A 13,547-nucleotide genomic window follows, 5' to 3' on the forward strand; every position below is an offset into this window, starting at 1 on the left:
ATATTTTACGTATTTACTTTGCCACTTTAAAAAACAGCATCTGCCACAAATATCAACAATACCCTTACTTTTCATATTCAAACATTTAAAAGATGACAAAGATGATACAAAAAGCGTAAAGTAAAATGACTTTTTACTTGTATTATTTTTCTCTATAAAATATTAATGTTCAAAGTTCTACATACCTGAATGTTTTCCCTACTCCAAGTGTGTGGCGTTTTATTGGCAAGTAATTTCAGATCTTGAATAGCAAGTCTCTTTACAGCTTTCCTAGGGTCATTCTTCAGATACTGCAACAGAAGCTGAATCTATGAGAAAAATGAGCCATTCATGAACAGTACTGCCACTGAAATTACCATCAGGGATGTGTAGTACAATTTAGTAAAACTTTTAGATTTGAGACAGGACTCCCCTCCCTTTCAATCACAGCCCTGTCGCTTCTTAGCCATCCATGGGCCCATGTTTGGGCCACTTTCTCTTCATGCATAAAAATATACTATTCCTTAACCTGTAAGGTTCTAGCCTAGGACCTGGTTTTGAATAGTCGATTCTTTCTTTTCTCTCCTGCCAACCCCATACTCTGCCACGTACCCCCCACCTCCACCTTTTGTTCCTAAAAGGCTCCCAAGAATTAGAACTGTGGATACAGAACAGGAAAAAGCAGGCAAAAGAAAATGAAAGCAATCTTTATCAGAGAAGGCACCTTAATATGATCAAAACTTATGGTTACTTTTTTTTTTTTTTAAGTTTATACTTAATATGCAATAGTTTACTGAAGAAAAGGCCGTTTAAAGAAAATGGAAATGACCTGCTTTGGCGTATCAACCAAAGACGAAGCCGCGAGCAGAGTAAAGGTGTGCAGGGAGACAATCACCATCTTGGTGGAGGGGTAGGACGTGACCAGCTGCTGCAACAGTTGCCGTGCGCTCGACGCCAGGATTGCGTCGTGGTGCATGTGCTGGAGGATGGGGATCAACTTCAGTTTCAAGTCTACTGGTGTGGCCAAACCTGGACACAGAGGAATCGTTAGGGACAGACTCCCGACTGTCACCTTGGTAACATTTCACATTTAAAAGGAATTCAATTAGGGTGCCTGGGCAGCTCCGTCCGTTAAGCGTCTGCCTTTGGCTCAGGTCATGATCCCAGGGTCTGGGGATGGAGGCCGGTATCAGGGCCCCCTGCTTGGCGGGGAGTCTGCTTCTCCCTCTCCCCTTACCCCCTGCTCATGATCTCTCTCTCTCTCTCTCTCTCTCAAATAAATAAATAAAATCTTTTTTTAAGATTTTTTTTTTAATTTATTAATTTGACAGACAGAGATCACAAGTAGGCAGAGAGGCAGGCAGAGAGAGAGAGGGAGAAGCAGGCTCCCCACTGAGCAGAGAGCCGGATGCGGGGCTCGATCCCAGGACCCTGAGATCATGAGCTGAGCCGAAGGCAGAGGCTTTAACCCACTGAGCCACCCAGACGCCCCATAAATAAATAAAATCTTAAAAAAAAAAGTGATTCAATTAGCAACATGGACCATTTAAAAACAAAAAGTATGCTAAAGTTATGTTTATGACATTAAAGATCATTATACTAGAGCTAACCCAATTAAGTTTAATAGTTTTTTTTTTTTTTTTCCCCAAAAGCATTTATCTTAACATTAGTTTTTCGGTGACTATAAGGCGACATGCTGACAGGAGATAATTCCTTTAAAAGGCACGCTAGAACAAAGTCATATTTGCTGTCTATTCCTTCTCATGGCATGCTAAAAAGATATGTATATACAAGTACACATACACCTACATATGCACATACTCAATGGCTACAATTATATTTATAATTTTACTTTTTTCCTTCAACACTAAGTCAAGATCTGGATGTGAACAGACTGTACGTGGAGGGGTTCTGAGGTTCTCTGAACTTTGGCTAGCAATGCCTTTTTTCATTGCCTACACAGATGGGACTCCATGGGGATTAACTCCAATGCATCTTTTACTGTCAACACTGGAGCTACACAAACAAAAAACTCTTTTCTTCTACAACATGGCTTTGTGATCACAGAGAACAAAAAACTGTCAGTCATTATTTACTGCATATAAGCCAAAAGCTAATTTATACTCTGCAGACCACTGCTTCACCACTGTGAAGTAACTGTTAGTGTAAATATGTAAGAAAGTTTCAGTATCCAGGGGTGGTTTACATCAACAAACTCCCTTGCTATCTGGCCTCTATTTAAGTCTAGCCAAACCAGAGAGCCACCGGAGATGGCAGGTAGAAAAATGAGGTCAGAGTATTGACTCCCTGGTTTTCTCTCTTCAGTCATACATATGGTGCTTATGTTACTAGTATTTTGTCCCTTAAGGTACCAAATGCATTTGACACTGGGGACCATTCTGTCTTTGAAACTCTCTCTCCCAAAGGCATACTCTTCCTGGTTTTTGTCCTTCCTCTGGCTGTTCCTTTTCAATCTCTTTGTATTCATCTCTTTTACCCACACTATAATTTCTGGTGTACCTTGGGGATGGTAATAAATTCTCTTCTCACTCTCAATACCTTTCCTGAGTGAAGTGATATAATCCCATGGCTTCCATTCTCAGCTGTAGGCTGAAGACTACCTCGTATCCCTCTACCCCGCCCTTGAACTTCAGATAACAGAAATCCCATGACCTCCTGGTCGCCTCCCCTGCGATGTACAGTTAGAAGCATTCTGTAATTAGGGCCAAAGAGAACTTCTGATCTTCACCACAAAACTGCAATTTTCCCCATTTCCGTATATGACAGCCTCATCATTATCATTCCTCTGACCCTGGAGTCTTTATTGATTCCCTTTTCTCATACCCCACATCCAAATTTATTAGCAAAGCTTTTAGGTTCTATCTTTAAAATATAACCCAAATCTGACTATGCCATTCTGCTTCCACTGCTATCACACTGGCCCACTTCCACCACCATCTCTGGACTGGATTATCGCAAAGTCTCCTAAGTATTCTCCCTACTTAGGCCTTTACCCATGGCAGACTCCTGTCTCCTATCCCTCCCTTCTTCCTCGGCAAATCTGTGCTCCACCCAGCAGTCCGTGGAATTCTTAATGTTCACAGACATTGTTACTGGTTCAGAGACACTCAAGAGCTTTTACTTTGCAGAAACACAAGCAACTTAAAGTTAAGTGTAAGGATACTTTATTCCTCAAACTCCCCCACCATTTCCTTCCCCATGCTCCATCCTTCCTCCACTTGCCCTCACTGCCTCTCCTGTACATTTTTCCCCTTTCTCTTTCAGCCCCCTAGTTCCTGTTCTTTCGCTTCAAAATTTTTTATAGCTAAAACTTAAACAATAATGAGTCTTAGGTGTACAAATCAATACATTCTTACATATCAATATACTCAAATAACCATCGCCCAACAGACAATAGTCCAGCACCTTAGGAGGCTCACCTCTCCAGCTTCCATCCACTCCCTTGCTATTTGCCCACTGTTTGGGCTTGGCCAGTGAAGAGCCCCAGCAGGGGATGGGAGGGAGAAGAAAGAGGACAGAGTATTTATTTTCTGGATCCCTCTCTATGGGGTCATATCAGGTCCTATCATACTGAAGGTCAGGTTTTCAAAGTGGCCCGTGCACATGACTCCAAGTTTCTGGGAACCATTTCCTCTCTGCACCCTTGGATACATTATCCCCTATGGTTTGTCTTGCTTACACCTTTGTAATTGTTCCTTCCTTCAACCCTCCTTGGATTATTTTAATTTGAGCATGACATCTATTTCCTGCTTTGCTCTTGCCCGACAGAGCCAGTGTTCAATAAAAACTGCTCAATGAATGAGTGATCGTTCCCTTAAATGACAGCTTTCTGCAGGAGAGCCCTTTTCTGGCAGAGAAAAAAAGGACAAAGGAAAGAAGAACAGGACAGAGCTCAACCACTGTATCTTGGTTTTCAAGTAATTTTAATGTGGCTCTATTTCCTCTTCTGTAAAACAGACATAACAGTATTGCCTAGCCAAGTCTGCCAAGTTGCACAATTCACAGGAATGCCTCATAGAAAAATACAAAGAGGGACGCCTGGGTGGCTCAGTTGGTTAAGCGGCTGCCTTCAGCTCAGGTCATGATCCCAGCATCCTGGGATCGAGTCCCACGTCAGGCTCCTTGCTCAGCAGGGAGCCTGCTTCTCCCTCTCCCTCTGCCTGCCTCTCTGTCTGCCTGTGCTCACTCTCTCTGACAAATAAATAAATAAAATCTTTAAAAAAAAAAAAAAGTACAAAGAAGGTGGTGTTCTCTGAGCTACGCAGTGCTGGAGCCCCAGGGCTCCCTTTAAGGACCAGGACAGGAGTAAGTGGGGCCAATACATGCGAAGCATAGCATGGAAGATGAGATTCGAAAAGTAGGGCCTTGAAGGCTATGGTAAGGAATTTGGATCTGAGTTTACTTGGAACTGGAAGACACTGGAGGAACATTAACAGAGCATGGAGATAGCGCCAGAGCTTCTAACACCCCTCTGCTCTCCCAGAACAGAGTGCTCTTCCCCTAAATATCTGTATTTCTCACACAAATATCACTTCACTAGAGGCCTTCCTTCATCAACATATACAAAATAAAAAATGCCCCCTTCCACCTCGGGGTGCGGACTCTACTCTGGGGACTCTATCCTTTTAACCTTGTTTTTTCTCCATAGCAATTGCTGTATTTTTATTTGTCTACTGCCACCCCTCCCCCATTTCTGCCACCAGAATGTAGGTTACATTAGGGCTAGGACTCTGTTTTGTTCACTACTGTATCCTAAGCACCCAGAACAATTTTGGCATTTAGAAGATGCTTAATATTATTGGAATGAATTAGTGAATGAACGGTGACAAGCACATAAGTACTTAATGTTAAGAGCTATTAATATTAACACAAATCCCAATAAGTCACTTCATAATACTGAATGAAACATACATACCTTGAATCATCTCACTGATTTTGTTACAGATTCCTACAGCAAAATCCCTTTGGAAAGAGAGAAGAGCAAAAACTTTAAAACCAAAAAAATTATACTTGCCTAAGTTTTCTAAGGACATAAATAGAACACAATCAATACAGGAGAAACATAATACTTCAAATCGTAACTCATATTCCAAACGTCAGGTACTGGGGGTAGGGTAAGAAATGCAACTGAAACCAAAACTCCCACCAGCAAATGGGCTCACGCCAACACCGGTTCCAAGCAGTATTCAAGACAAGACGCTCTGATTTATGGGTGCTGCCGCAGTTTGCATCACTGAGTGCCACTGTCTGAGAGAGTCAAGGTCATTATCTCAATCTACGACATTTTGGGATTTTTTTTTTTTTTAAGATTTTATTTATTTGACAGAGATCACAAGTAGGCAAAGAGGCAGGCAGAGAGAGAGAGAGAGAGGAAGAAGCAGGCTCCCTGCTAAGCAGAGATCCTGATGCGGGGCTCGATCCCAGGACCCTGGGATCATGACCTGAGCCGAAGGCAGAAGCTTTAACCCACTGAGCCACCCAGGCGCTCCGGGATGTGCTTTTAATTAAGAAAAGCTTTTAACACCATAAGCTAATTATTTAAGCAATAAAATATATCTTGAATATTCTACATTTTAGAAAAATAGACTAAGTATGAAGTAGGAAATATGGGCAGAATCTTACCAAAAGCCAAACTATTTAATGTTGGCGATTTTTTTTTTTTATATTATGTATGTGTAAAGTGTTTTCCAAGGTGCTGCTTTTCATTCTGACCCAATAAAAATGACACTGAGTGCTGCAAAATTTACTAATAACATGAATATTTGGGATAAGACACATTATATTTAAGGAAATATAATACAGACAAGACGATCAAGCTTGGCTCATTTAGCCATGATAAATGATATATAAGATATGAAATACTTCCCCTCACTAGTTCAATGGATGTCTACATAAAATATTTTCTGCCATTAAGATATTTTTTGCCATTTTCTTTTCTTTTTTTTTTTTTAAGATTTTATTTATTTATTTGACAGAGAGAGACCACAAGTAGGCAGAGAGGCAGGCAGAGAGAGAGAGGAGGAAACAAGCTCCCTGCTGAGCAGAGAGCCTGATGTGGGGCTCGACCCCAAGACCCTGGGATCATGACCTGAGCTGAAGGCAGAGGCTTTAACCCACTGAGCCACCCAGGCGCCCCTATTTGCCATTTTCAATTCCATTCTCTCATAAGCGAATAGTGGAGTCTTCCAGAGGCTCTATGATGAATAATGACATCATCTCTTGACAACTAATGGAATGTGTCATTGTGCATTCTTGTGTTTCCTAGAATTTTCTAAGATAGTAGGTTCAGGTTTAGTATACAAATATATTTTCTGAGATTAACTCAGTTCTCAACTCTTCTCCTGTGCTTTTACTGTATTTGACATAACTACTATTATTTCTATAACCTCATTATCATCCAATACATTATTTTGAAATCCTTAAGTTTTCCTTATGCTTATAGAGAAACGTATCGGGAAGTACACATTGCCATGTTTTGCAATAGAATTCTGAAAGATTTTTCTAAGATTTTATCTAAAATTGCCTTTTTAGAATTTAACAATATTTTATTTCAAATGAAGTTTACTTGCTAAGGTTTTTTTTTTATACTTAAAAATGAATCACTAGCTTGACAAAGAGTTTAGAAGACTCATCTTCTGAACACACAGCTGTACTGTCTAGGTCTAAAGATGCTGAAAAAGATAAAACTGACATATCAGAGAGTTTCCTAATTCATGGAAGTAAAGAATCTATTCTAAAGAAAAGCAAAACTTTAAATAAAAAAATAGGACTAAAGCTATCCTTGGATTTTTCAGATGTTAATAATTTGGCTTATTGTGCCTTATAAAATGAGACATTTCAGAAAGTATTATATGGTACCAGTTAACTTAAGGCTTCATTTTGAGACTAATTATTTAGAATTTAAAAAAAAAAGCCTGAGTATTTCAAATGTGCTCTTTAAAAGCAAAATATTGATTTTTAAACTAGCAATCGTAAGAGGGTAAGTTATCGTCATGCACTGGCTGGAGAAGTGCACGAAACAGCTAAGGAAGTTCTGCAGCTGACCACGCTGAATACCCGGGTGGAAAGTCAGTACCAGAGATCAAGGCCGCTGCCACTTTTCAGCATTAGAGTAACTTATCAAGTAACTTACAAGATAGAGCTGCAAACATGAAGACTCACTTAATGGCTCACCTGCAGAATTTTATCTCTGCTGCACAAATGGAAAATCTACAAACATGGCTAGATGTGCTCTTTTGCTTGTATGAGCATCACCTAAACAAGAGAGCATCATCATTTATGTGAATTCTCAGCAACAATCCGTAGCTGTGCTGAAATTTTCAAAGCAAGTAACGTTTTTTAAAACCTCATGGTTTTCCTGGAACATCAATGCTACTGTCTTCACCACTGGTAGCAAAACAATGAGTAAAACTGCTGGCACCTTAGCAAGAACCAAAGCAGCATCCGACTGTCTGAGCAGTCATTGCATTCTTTACCACTGTGCACTCACACTAAAGGGAAAGGAAGGAAGGAAGGAAGAAAGGAAGCCAGATGCACTTACAAACACCCTTGATAAAACAGTAAAAATTACTAATTTTATTGAATTTCAACCTGTGAGCAAGTGTCTTTTTAATATTCTCTGACAAAACAGAAGCCACACATCAGGTACACAGTGGTTGTCTCCAGGAAAAGTGCCATGTAATTATTAGAGTTATAAGATGAACTAGTCATTTTTTTCCCATGAAACCTCATGGTTATTCAGACTTGGCTATTTGGCAGACATTTTCTCAAAAGATGAGTAAAGTTGGCTTTTCAGTTCATGGAAAACAACTGGGAAAACTTTTTGCCGATCTGAGTTTCTAAGCAAAAATTAGAATTTCAGAAAACATATCTATCATCATGAGCTTGACAACTTAATATCTAAAGAATTTCCTGATAAGACTGGTGGCAAGTAACAAATGAGATCCTTTGATATCATCCTTTGATATGATACAATGAAATGGGTCGACGTTTGGAAGACCTGCATAATGCAGTGAACCAATGTTTCCAAAAAGGCCAGTGCAGAGATTATAAAACCATACATGGATAAAAGATTCTGAAAGATTTCAATGTACTATATTACAAGTTCATGGATACAATTTTAGAGTCCACACTGCAATTAGCCTTTAAGAAACCACCACCTGTCTAGTTTTCGTATAACATCAAAGAAAAATATCCATAACTACTTATAAAGCCTTTAAAAATACTCTTCTCTTTTCCAACTGTATATCTGTGTGAGGCTGGATTTGTTTCATATATTTTATTGTAACATACTGCAACAGAAATGTTGAATACAGAAACACGTAAGAATCCAGCCAGACACGAGAGAGAGTTGGAAAATGTAAAAACAACAACGACAACAATGCTACTCATCTCACAAAAATGCTTGTTTTTACATTAAAATATTTAGAGAATTGTTATTTTAAAAATGAACATGTATTTTTAAAATTTAGCCATTTAAATTTCTAATACTCTAATCTATCGATATAGTCCATGTGAGCAAAAACAGCTCCATGAGGACTTCAATAATGAAAAGTATAAAGATGCCAAACAGTCTGAAAACTACTTTTCTAAGGTATCAGTTTCATACTTGATAAGAAAAAGTTAGATTACAAACGTCTTTTAGGTATAAGAGGTTTATCAGGCGTGTATAAATGACTCATTCACCTATCAGCGTGCTCTCATACTTGTTATTCTTTCTTAGAATTTTCTTCCTCTAACTTGCTGCCTTTTCAACACTTGGTTTCAGCTCAAATGTCACCTGGTTAGAGAGACCTTCCCTGATCACTCTTCTTAAAGCAGCTCTCAGTTCACTATCACAACGATGAAACTGTATTATTTTTATCACAAAATTGTTTTATTTTTTCATAACATTCACACACATCTGAAACTATTTTGTTGTTGTGTTTACACAACAACAGGGCTTTTATCTTCTCCACCCCTGTTCTCCTGGGCGCTGAGAATACCATCTACACATGGCGGATATTCAAGAAGCACTTCTTCAGTAACTATAACTTTATGCAACTCAAAATTTAAAAATCTGTTATGGGCCCTCAGGGTCAATAAACTGCAAATCAGAAGGCTGCAGTTTTCTTTCTTTTCTTTGTCTAATACTATTTTTAAAAATCCTTAATGTCAATATTAAGAATGTATGTGAATATAAGAGTCTCATATGGTAATAAGACTATAAACAGAATAACCAGATTTTCTAGCTTCCACCCATGCCAGCCCTGACAACAACGGGCATACATTCCTGCTCTGTCACAATCAGCTGGGGTGAAGGACTAAGTAGCCACCACTTTTAGACTGCCAGTGCGCTCTTCGGTTTGGCACTGGCCGCTAGAGGGCTCCTCTCTCAATAACAACGCTTCCCCAGTTTCCGAAGGCATTTGGGTTTCCAACTCCTGCTTTGTGACACAGGGACTCTCTTTAAATATATAAAATCTTAACCTTTTTAAGAACAAGTTAGATGTGATTATGCTAATAGACAAAGGGAGAACAGTATTAAATAAATTCTTAAGGTCTTAATTTGCTAGTTGCTCTAATTTGTTTAAGATCCAAAAGCGACAGAGATACTAAGACAAAAACCCATCAGTATTGGTCAAGATACTTGATTTCCAGCCTGCTTCTATGTAAACTATACTGCTTCTATGTAAACTATTAACTTAAATGCTTATTGGTCATCAATTCTATAAGCGAAGAATCATGTTTCTATGTTACTTAGTCTTAATCTTTTCCAAAACAGATCAGAAATTCCACAACTAATAAAATTAGCTTCTGATAATAACATAAGAGAACCTGAACCAAAAATGATTTTCATTAAATAAAATATAATCACCAAATTGTTAATTTATCATCTAAATTTAGAAAGTAAATTTAGAAAATTATTTTTGGAGCTATAGGAAATGCAAGTTTACTTAAGCAGATTATAAAGTACTGACACCTTGACAGTGGTAACCAGTTAACTGCTCACTAGATATAATTCCCATCCAATAAAAACAATTTTTAAAAAGTTCTCTCGGGGCGCCTGGGTGGCTCAGTGGGTTAAGGCCTCTGCCTTTGGCTCAGGTCATGATCCCGGGGTTCTGGGATCAAGCCCCACATTGGGATCTCTGCTCAGTGGAGAGCCTGCTTCCCCCCCACCCCGTCTCTGCCTGCCTCTCTGCCTACTTGTGATCTCTGTCTCTCAAATAAATAAATAAAAATCTTAAAAAAAAAAAAAGTTCTCTCGATAGTAATGACTCTCAATAAGAAAAAAAATACCAGTTTTCAAAAGCACAAATAGGACTGTGTTTACTCAGTATTTCTCTTCCTCACTCACTGCCACACCTACTAATTTTGAGCAGTACATTAAAAAAACTACATGCTTTCTATTCTCCATTCTCCTTTACCAGTGAGTAATCCTGGGATTCTAAAGGTTTTACAGGAGCAGCTGAAGAGATGAATACGCATATAATTAAAATCTGAAGAAAGAAAGTTGGTGATAAACTGTTCTAAGTTGTATTCAAATTTAGCAGAGATTCTTAGTGGAAAAGCTATCTTTTTTAATTTTAAAAATTACACCATCTGATTATAAAGCTCAAACTTGCTCCTGACAGTATACAAAGAAGTTTATTAAAAAAATAAAAACAAAAATAAGGTACCATCTTATCACCCAGACATGGGATTTTGATATATATCCTTTGTCTTTTTTATATTTCATCAATCCAAATACCTGTTTCTTAAAAAATATATTCTGTAAGGTCTTATAAGCTATGATGTAAGCTGTTTCCAAATATACTTCTAAAATATACTTGTTAAGAGCTGACATAATATTTCACTGTATGATCATATTTATCTAAGCACACTGGTTAGAATTAGGTTGTTACTAATTTTTTTTGTTGTTTTTATAACACTACAACCAGCATCCTTGCAAATAAGTATCAGTACCCATTGCTGATTCCTCCGGATAAGTTCTCAGAAGTGGATTTTCTAGGTCCACTTGAGGGATAAAAAGATGATCACGTTTAAGGCAATGCATACTACCAAAATGCCCTCCAGAAAGCAATGCTACTTTGCTATCAGTCAGTGAAGGGGATAATTTATAATTTTAGATAGGGTAGGCAAACAAGTCAAACATAGCAACATAACCATGGTCAGTACTGCATCCAAGAAAACAAACTGTTCTGCAATATAATAGTAGAGAATATGACATCCCCAATGTGTGAAACTGGTTTCAGCTCGAATTACTACCTTTGCCCAACCGTTACACAGCTCCAATGCCAAAAAGCTAACCTTGAGAAGACAGTAAGAAAGCAGAAATTCAGCATTAGAACCATATATGTTTGGAAAGGGTGCCTCAGCGGACAAAACTGATCCCCAATGAAGCCCTCCCTAACTGAGGTAATCTACACTGATTTGTCCTTCTGGAAATTCTTATTTCATGTGCAGTCAATGCTAACATACGTACCTAAGCATTCTGTTCTACGTATTGAAGTTCTGTTTCCCCAACAGGACGTAAACCCTCTTGGAAAAAACACCTTGCCATTTACATTTTTCACTTAGTGTTTATGTATATTGATGAGTTATTCCTTCAAAACCTCTTCTTGGGAAGATTAAAAGGCCGATGCTTACTTTGACTGCGCAGAGAAGTTTGCAGCAGCAAAAACGGCAGCTTCGACTTCCACGTTATCATGTGAGTCCAGACTCTGACGAATACTATGATGAGCGTTCTTCCTCTCAGGAATTATTGACGCCAGGCTTCCCAACATCCTACGGAGACAGAGATCCAAGAAGAACAGAAACACAATAAGCAAAAAATCAAGAGAGGAAGAAGCAAGGCAAAGCCTAGATTGCCAAAATTAAAATTTGCAGATAATCCCTTAAATCTCGGGTTAATGAAACATCAACTTTAGGAATCAAGCAAGGACTCAAATTCTAAACACTTTTCACACCGATATGTCAGAAAAAATTAACATGGTTTATCTTATATAAGCAAAATTGAAAATGACCATCCTGAAGTAACTCCCTGTTACCAAATAGAGCCCAGAAACTTCTCTATTATTAAAGCATCAAAATATCAATTTTCCAATGTTCTATAAGTCCATTTTAGCAAATCAACATTTTTGCTTTTAAGCAGATCCAGAAAGTAAAAAAGGAAAGACTCCCAGTCCTTTTTTCTATAACAGTAACTACTGATACCATGGTTTTCAAATCTGTCTTCTACATCAAGAGAACAAAGGCAGAGGACACTCCCTGGGCCTCATTTCAGAATCTGCAAGGATGAGGACGGTAGAATTCTGGAAAAACAGTCTACTTTATAATAAATTAAAAATTTGGAAAAGGAAAAAAAATCTATTGTTTGTAACATATATTACATAAGATAAAGCCTGAAAAGATGTTTTCAGCAGAAATGCATGGATTTTTGAGGGATGCAAAATGCTGTGGTAAACAAAGCAGAGTTCCCACAGTGACAACCTTTCTTGGTCAGTGTCCTAAGTAACCTTTCAACTTGACGTGTCACCACCTAACTAACTACCTTATGGAGATTTATTTGAGTTTATACCAAACAAAATACTAAAATGGGCTAAATATGTCATTTGTATTCAATTTGAAAATGAGGTTTTGAAATTAGATGAGTTATATTTTTCCAAAGAAATAAACAGCTTATAATAGTTTATATAAGGAAAGATTAGATTAGGCTCATATCAACACATTTTGATTAAGAGTTTATTTAAATTTAAATATAAAACAGCAAAAAAAGGCATAATCCCATTTGTCACTGCTTTATGAAAATATCTGTTAATATTATAAATAATTTATAGCACTACATTTCAAACACTATGAATACCTCCCAGCTTCTTCTTCCACTTGTTTCAATTATGAAGTCTAAAGTAATGGGTAAAAAAAGAAAACACCTTTAAAATATCTCTTCCTTGTCTTTTCTCCTCTTTAAGTTTAAATCATTTTGACTCTAAGAACTCCTTAGTGTTTGAGAGGCACCACTTTTTGCTCTCCTTCGTATGTTGTAATCTTATTAATACATTCTTCCAGAAAGCAAGCTCCTTTAGATCAGAGGTTCCACTTTAATCTATCTTCCTAAAAACACACACCAAATTTTCTAAGCAATGGGTACTCAAGAGTACTTAATGTTGATCTATCATTTATTAGTCACATCTCTTCTTTGTAGACTTTGTTTTTCTCCTTAACAGACTCATTTTTCAACGTTCTATTATAATGCTCCTCAATGAAAAATCATGTTCCTATAAAACATTAAGATTGTTCTGTATCATATCTTTTTTATTAAAAAAGGTATCATAGTCAAGTATTTCATGATAGAAGGAATATTCATTCCTTCACTTATGTGCTTCATAATTTTCAAAGACAGATTTTAATAGCCAGGTTGTTATATTTCTGTAGTGACCAGAAAACTTTTTTTTTGGAAATAAGGAAATCTTTTACCATATAGGAAATAAGTGACTCCATTAGGGCTGGTATCACTTCTCTCGCTTTACATCAAGGAAAGCGATTTGAAATGAGTTGAAATGTCA

At 37.7% G+C, this 13,547-nt stretch overlaps 1 protein-coding gene across 4 annotated transcripts in view; it reads right to left on the reverse strand.

Annotated features, from left to right (window-relative positions):
- Positions 1-13,547, reverse strand: part of LOC111150708 (integrator complex subunit 7) — a 91,591-nt gene that overhangs the window by 56,967 nt on the left and 21,077 nt on the right. For all 4 annotated transcript variants that reach the window (XM_022508251.1, XM_022508253.1, XM_022508252.1 and 1 more), the window contains 4 exons: positions 11,632-11,769; positions 4,916-4,962; positions 809-1,008; positions 186-308 (listed from right to left, as the gene is read on the reverse strand). In XM_022508251.1, coding sequence (XP_022363959.1) covers positions 186-308; positions 809-1,008; positions 4,916-4,962; positions 11,632-11,769 — 508 coding nt within the window. The remainder of the gene's footprint in view (positions 1-185; positions 309-808; positions 1,009-4,915; positions 4,963-11,631; positions 11,770-13,547) is intronic.

This window comes from Enhydra lutris, unplaced genomic scaffold (assembly GCF_002288905.1).
Source record: "Enhydra lutris kenyoni isolate GAN:26980312 unplaced genomic scaffold, ASM228890v2 scaffoldscaffold24, whole genome shotgun sequence".
Classification (NCBI taxonomy): domain Eukaryota; kingdom Metazoa; phylum Chordata; class Mammalia; order Carnivora; family Mustelidae; genus Enhydra; species Enhydra lutris.